Here is a 7,773-nt window from a genome sequence, read left to right on the forward strand (position 1 = left end):
GCCAATAAGTGTTCATCAAAATCTCGAAAGAAAAATTCGAGGATACATAAGCACTTCTTACGAGTTGTGAATGCAAAAGCACTAATGTCCTGTTGAATGTCGCTGAGTGGTCCTTAGAGTTATGAACTGCTTGTGTGCAAGCGAATGTGTTGAGACGCTTGATGCATTTTGATGTGGCCTTGTCGAGGTGCAGTTACAATGCAGGCAAGAGCTTGTGCAGACAGGGAATGCGTGGTTAACACAGGCTTCCAAAAATGAGGGTGACGTGCTGTTGTGGTGGTGCCCTCATTGCGCAACACATGGCTCGCTACCGGGGCACCATATGCTCCCTTTCACTCGCTTTGCTTCGTCAAGCGCGTTCATGCCATGGCGTCGTAGCCATTAGGAACCCTGTTGAGGAGTGCTTATGACTTGGCTTTGCAGCCAATGGCAATTTACCTGCTGTTTTGCTGCTACAGACAGATGCAGACTTTTTCGCTCAATGACCTGTTCAACTCTTGCATCAAAGGAAGATGATTTCGAAAGCCACATCACTGCTTAAAAGTGCCCTGGACCGCCCCTCGGCCTTGGTGAAAAAGGTCACCACAGTCTGCAGATAAGATATGCTGCCGTGAACATCTCGGCCAAATTTTGCAGTTGTGTGTGGAGTGTTATGCCTGCAAGTGGAATGCGTAGTCGCCTTTTCGTCGCTCTTTTCAGCACAAGCCTATTTCTCACTCTTTTTGGGCTGCAAAATTTCATCATACAGCAGATTCCCATATGCGGCGGCTATTGGCTAATAGCTAACATGAATCAAGGGTGTTTGAATTAGCACGCTTTTTCCTGCTGTTATTGTGTACATTTATTGACGCAGTTTTAATACACAGGCTGAAGTGAAAATTTGAGTTTCACATTTCGATAGGACTTGCATACTTGTGGAAGTAAGACTATAGGACTATTGCCGACTGTCATCTGCTAACACTAGGCCATGCCCACCTGTGTAGGAATGAAAATTTGGCCACACTGCTTATCAGTGTCGTAGCTGTCGGGTCTCGCTAATTTAAGTTAGTTCTGAACACTCAACTAGCCTCGTACCGTGCAGAACTTAAGGTCAGACCACACATATGCTTGCTCACTCCTGATCGCTTTTGGCTAGACGCCTTGGCAGACATTGCATCGAGCTATTGACAGCGCTTCAATATGAGCAATTTAGATGTGGTTACTATCCTTCAATCAAGCTGGTTCAGGACAAAGCTGGTCCACATAGACTGGAGCACGAATGTGCACTCCAGCCCTGTTGTGCACATAGCAAACATTACGCACAGTTGTGTGTAGCTGTGTATGCTGCGTAGCGTAGATACCATGGCCACTACAGGGTGCTGTGACGAGTGCACTTGCTGAGCATGCACTGCAGCTTGCTGAAGACAGCAGCTTTCTCTGAGTGGTCTCTGAGTGACACGGCTCCAGACACGTGGTGAGCTGGTCTAAGCACCGTCTGACAGGAACAGGTTATCTGCTTCCCGACTAGCACACCTTCAAGGTGTGTGTGTCACCATCATGTTTGAATCTAAATACGAAGCTCGTTACGCATTCCTCTCAACGCTAGTACACAGTGAAGCATCCATTGCTTACCCGATGTGCAAGCTGCCAACGTACTCGCACAAGTGAACATGAAAATCTTTCATTTGGCCCTTGGAAATTGTGTGATCACTGTAGAAACAAGGGTGCGAAAGGAAATGTGCCACTCGGAAAAAAATAACGCAGGGCTTGTCGCATCACCCTGCATTGGCCGTGATATGCACATTACATAGCAGTGTGGCCCCCAAGGGGCCAAAATTCATACCTAGGAGCCATGCTTTAGGTCATGCGTCACTTCCAGTGAGCAGTAATGGCGGTGTATATTATTTTTTGGTTTGAGTTTCATAAACAACTGTTTTTGCAAGCTTATTGCGACCCTTGCTCAAATTTCAGAACTTAAAATTTTGCATAGAGGCTCCTCTGTCTACATTATTGCCTTAAAGGAGCCCTGACCCACTTCTTATCGGAGTGGAGAAATACATTTCGGGAATACTTTGCCGTAAAAAGTGCTATACGTTCAGAAGCAGTTATTGGCAATCAAACACGCCTTTCACGGTACCTCCACTCTTTTTTCAATGCCTTGCACTGTGAATGCTATGGCGGAGTGGGGCGTGCCCACAGTGCTTTGCCTACTGAATGTCGCTGTGGCGTGTATTTCAAATTTGATTTTGAATGTTAATGTAGATGTCACTACCAATTGTGTGGCGCCTATGACATGTCACAAACTTAAGCCAAATGCGGCTGTCCTCGGTGAGCTGCAATGCACTCAGCCAGTGGACTTGTCATGGCACTGTGTGGTCACCGCGGTGTCTACGCTACATAGCAGACCACAGCTACATGCAATTGCAGTGTGTATGTGCAGCGTCTGCTTCATGCATGACAGTGTTTGAGTGCATGCTTACGCTCACATGCTTCAGTCCGACGATAGTATGTGGTGCGGACTGGCTTTGTCCTTCACCAGCTTGAGTGATGGGTAGTAGCCACATCCAACTAGCGTGTTTTGAAGTTCTATCTATAGTCTACCAAGGTGTCTAACCAGGAGCTGCGAATAGGGGGGTGTGCGCTGGCAAGCGTGCATGTGGTCTCACCTTAAGGTTTGTGTGCTTTGAGGCTGGTTGAGCATTCAAAACTATGGTTGGGTACAAATTCAGAAAAAAAAAGGGGGGGGTGCTTACTCCTACAAGGTGGATGCACATGAGCCTCCACCAATGGGTGCGCACTCTAGACTGGCATCACGAGCCGGACGGCCAGTGACCCTGCTGATGGAAATGGCCACCCACGCACTGGGCAAAATCGTGTCAGTCTTGTGCGTGGTCAGAGTGAATTCGCAAACTCTTTGTGGTGGTCTATCATGCCAGAAATATTATTGCAAGCTTACGATCTACCATTTGTGCTGAAGAAAGATTGCAGCGAGCATCGCTGATGCTATGCGAACTGGCGAGACTGAAGGCTTGCAAAAAAGAAAAAAAAAAAAAAATGTGAAAAGGAACGAAAAATAAGACCTATCACATTTTGAAAATAAGTTTGCGACAACAACAACAACAAAAAATCTTCTATTTAAAACAATGAAGTATTTTCTTTCCTGCTTTGATCAATCTGTTTTCTTTTTTAAGTACTTAAATAACAGCTTATTCATTTTAATCCCAGAAAACGAGTAGTAAATTTGCCGTTTACATGTAACCCAGCGCAAAAGCCATGCAGAGCTGCTCTCTACTTCTGTCCCTTGCAATGAAGCTAAAATGCAGATTACGTGCCGCATTGTAGAAGGCACAGGGTTATTTTTCTCTCGCAATCTGACATGTGCTGTAGCATAGCAATCTTGAGAGCTCTTCCAAACCAGTAATCGAAATACAAGTCTTTATTTATACCAAGAATTGCGCGTTTTCGAAGCACTGTTTTTTGAGCAGGACCATTTTAGTCGCAGAGGCAATCAGCTGTCCTACTTCGCTCATCTGGGCAGAGCCTCCCCTTTTTTCGAAAGTTGTACCTGACTAAGTTGAAATAAGCGAGACCTGACAGCTATGACACTGATAAGCAGGGTGGCCAAAGTATAATTTCTATATGGGTGGCCGAGCGTGAGTGTGAGCCAGCTTCTTCCGGAAGTACATAATTATCAAAATTCGAAAGCAAATTTTCGCTTACTTCATTTTGTTTATTAAACTTTGTCAATAAATTATAGTAACAGTACAAAGTGCACTGATCAAACATAGTTCTTGATTGGTGTCAGCCATTGGCCAATAGCAGCTGCATATGGGAATCTGCTATATTTTAAAGTGTTCAGAAAAGAGCGAGGAGCAGGCTTCTGTTAAAGAGAGCATTTGATAGAAAGGTGACTTAGCATTCTATTTGCAAGCTCCATGCACTGGGCAAGACTGCAAAACTTGGCTAAATGTTCACAGCAACGTATACTATCCGCGGACTGTTCATAAGCTAGGCTTTTTAAGCAGTTCAAAATTTTGTTGAATTCCAGCTGGTCAGAATTTGAACACACCACAATAGTGTACCCAAACCCTCTGCGCAGTTGCAGAATGTTGAACCGCACCATTAATCTTTTTTTTTTTTTAATCTGGTGAGATTAAGCTATCACTGTAATAGTTTTTCTTACATGAAGCCTGCCTGAGAACTTAATTCTCACAAGTGTGCAGTGCATACAAGCTCCGGGCAAGACATTTTCTTCAGAAAAAGGGGTTGAGGCTTGTTTCCATCTGTCATGCTATATGCAACCTCAAGTGTACTCCTCAGAACGTGTTATCTCCAGTTGTACTAGTTGACTTCTGTTAATTCAACACTGTTGGGAACAATGAAATTGATTGAATCATCTGGCAGTTCAAACAAAGCAAGATGCATAGGAAATGTTAACACACTATTGATTCATTTGGCAGTGTTTGCCAGAGTCTAACACAACCCACAAATCAAACGTGCGCTGATGTTCTGTGTGTTAAAGTAGAAAACTAATGAAGTTAAGGTGAAGGTCATAAACAAAGCAGAAATTTAATGTGCACTCGTTTTTATTAACAGAAAATTTACCTATTTGTTGCACATTGGCAGCTTCACTGCACTCTTAAAGTGCGCGTTGCTGCAATATGTATGTGTCTTGATAAAATGTATGAATGCTGTGAAGGTGGTTGTGGTTCTGTGTCTGGTTGCACTGCACTGGCAATTTACAGCCCAATCTTATTTAAAAACAAAAGCCACTCATTAGAATTAGGTAATTACCGCAATAGGACATTGTGAGCTGCTTTTACTGCTTGAAAATATTCCTTTAGCAGGCCAAAAATGAGCATTGTCAACTCTTTTTTTTCGCTGCCAAGATGGATGTTGCTGCTGCAGTCATGATATGGGTTGGGCTGCATGTGTGACAACCAGCCAAGTTTGAATTATCCAGCGAAGGTGAATTTTAGGATCGAAATAAAGGGCCATAGAAATACATGAGGGCTGCCCAGGACCTTCGATGTGGATTGAATTAACTGCAGTCGGATTAATGGAAATATGCTGTAGTGTCGCGTAGTTACAGTGTAACATCAGTGATTAGCCTGGCATTCATGGTACCTGTCACCTTGTCAGACATTATGTTACGTCTGGTGCAGCCTTGATAGCAACCAGTTGGAGAAAAAGTGCCTTCAGTGCTTTGCAGTCACACTGAATTATATCTGCCGCCTTTCCTTGCAGCCAAGAAGCTTCCCAAGACGGAGCAAGGCACTTCGGCTGTTGGTGGTGGGGCCAGTGGCCAGGGTCGTCGAGGTGTGGACCTTAGCGAGCACCCGCAGCAATCGGGTGGCTGCTGCAAGTGATGCCCCTCCGACCAGGACCCTTTCCGAGCCCCGCCATATTGCCCAGGCCCCACCCACCGCCACGAGCAGACCTTGCTGCCCCTGAGCACTGTTCTGTGGCCGAGGAGGGAGGCGCCGCTGCTGCCGCCGACTGTGATGACGTCGAGGATGGAAAACAGAGGCGCCCCCTTTTGTAGCCCCCTCCAATTACGTTTTTTTTTTCTCTATCTGTACATACGCAGTATATATATATATATACATATATGTATACAGACGGGGTGTATAGGTATATATACTAACTGGAGGGAGTTGCTGCACTGGCACACATCTGCGAGCGTGGACGATGAAATGTACGCAGGCACACACACCCAACTTATTGCTTGAGGCGTGCAGCTCTGTTTTTCCTTTTTTGACCATGATCAGTTCCATTGTGACACTGTGGAGGGAAGAGATGGCCTGCTCTTTTCAGGCAGGGGCAAGCTGCAAAGTGTGACACATTTTATAGATGAATGCTCCCTGGTTTGTTGTGGGTCCTTTTTCTTTTTAATTTGTATGTATGCTTGTGTATGGATGTCTCGCTGAGTGGTTCAGAAGTGATGTAGGGGAGCACCACTGTCAGCATAGCATGCCTGGTTGAACTGTGAAAGTGTGTGCTGGATCTTTTGATGTCACTCTTGGCATGCCCTTTCTTTTCCTTCATGAGCATGCAGGTGTTAGCCAAGCTCGTGAAGTTGAGTGTGTGTGTGCATTTGTCATAGTCGTCCAGACGCTTGAGGCGGCGGCCTTTTGTGGGGCAGGCTTTACTAGGGTGGGGCACATAGAGGATGCTTCACTGTAAATGAGGAGAATAGGGGCAAGGACAGTGGGAATGGGTTTTCTTGTTCACTTTATTTTCTATAGCTCGTTTCACGAGGACACACATGGACATGGCAGTTTTTTTTTCTTCGTTCTCTGGCCCTAGTCTCCTCTTGCTTTAGGAGCATTATAGTTCTTTTTAAACCTGGGAACAAACATAATGGAGACTTGAAGGCCATAGCTATACGCTGCAATTTTTGTTTTTCAATGTGCTTCAAAGATTGTTCTTTGAACCTGAATTGTGTAAGTGCAAAAAAAAAAAAAATGCCTGGTCAAACCAGCTGTGCAGTTTTCCCTGGTCACGTTTTTGACATTACCACTGCAGAAAACTTTTAAGAAGTACTGTTCTTCTGTAGGCACATTATATGTTTGTGAAATGTATGGCTTTGAAAGCCACTACGGAAGGGACAAGTGTTATGTGCAGAGGTCAGCAAACATTGTCTTCAATCAATGACATTTGTCTCAAAGCAGGCCATTCAAAAGGGATCAGCAGTTAGCAGAGGGCTTCACAGTAGTTAATGCTGTGCTCACTTTGCTGCACACTGTGTTGCTGAAAAGACAGCCGATGCATTCACGTCTTCTTGAGCGCTATGCTCTAGCTTCTCTCTCCGTAACCAATGGGCGTGGACTTTCAGCCACTGCACCACTGACTTTTGTGGAGCTGCCAGTGCTTTGTACGTAAAATCAGCTGGGTGAATTGAATGAGCATCCCCTGGATGTGGCTGCCATTTTTGTTCCAAGGTTGTCATTGTAACCACTTGTGCAGTAATGGACAAGTGAGTGTTTGTCTAATTTGGACCTGCCTGTTCTTGGGGAAAAAATGGCAGCTTCTCTGTTGCTTGTAGATAGCTCTGTTTCAGCCTCGCCTGTTGGCTTTTTTTTTTGTACAAGTGCATACTTGTCGTGGTTGACATTGTCTACTCATCTTACGGGAATTTTCGTTTATGGCCACTGCTGAAGCATTGTAAGGCCCTTGGCTGGCCCGTGGCTATATACACAATGCTTTTATAAGCCTCATTCCTCAGTCAAGGTGTTAGTCTGCGCATTGTCAGACAGTATGCCTTGCAGTATTTCATTTGCCCTCCTTTTCACTTAGAAATGTAGGTATATTTGGAGGGAGTGCTTTGCCCGCACACCTCTTGTTTGCTTTTGTTCCCTCATGGCGCCAGGTGCAGTGGCATAGCAAGCAGTTTTTAAGAAACCGTTCAAACAGCAAGTAATCCAGGGATGTGCCGTTGACCTGTCAGAAGGAATAAGTTTATTGTGTAGTTATGTATACATTACGAGGCTCTTGCTGTGTTGTCTATATTAATTAATGTATGATGTTTATGCTGTACATAACGTTTGATATTAAAAATTAAAAAAAATTTTGAAGTGCACCATGGTGATCATGTGTATTGTTGCTGCAGATGAGTTTATTACGTTGGTAATTGTAGTGTACACTTCAGTATATTTTCTGGAAGCTGTTGTGCAAGTTCCGTGGGCGCTAGCACAGTGCTCCAATTTGCTGGTAGTATCAGCAGGGTTTGCGTTTACTGCTTCATAAGGTACATTAGGCTAGTTTCATCCAAAATACATCAGAACCTCGTTC

The 7,773-nt window shown here is 44.6% G+C and overlaps 1 protein-coding gene across 2 annotated transcripts in view; it reads left to right on the forward strand.

Moving 5' to 3' along the window:
* The window catches only part of Rab5 (RAS oncogene family member Rab5), a 41,895-nt gene extending 34,334 nt beyond the window's left edge, over window positions 1-7,561 (forward strand). For both annotated transcript variants that reach the window (XM_075679922.1, XM_075679923.1), the window contains exon 5: window positions 5,227-7,561. In XM_075679922.1, the coding sequence (XP_075536037.1) occupies window positions 5,227-5,348 (122 nt within the window). In that variant the 3' untranslated portion in view covers window positions 5,349-7,561. The remainder of the gene's footprint in view (window positions 1-5,226) is intronic.
* Window positions 7,562-7,773: the final 212 nt, after the last annotated feature.

This window comes from Dermacentor variabilis, chromosome 2, assembly GCF_050947875.1.
Source record: "Dermacentor variabilis isolate Ectoservices chromosome 2, ASM5094787v1, whole genome shotgun sequence".
Taxonomy (NCBI): Eukaryota; Metazoa; Arthropoda; class Arachnida; order Ixodida; family Ixodidae; genus Dermacentor; species Dermacentor variabilis.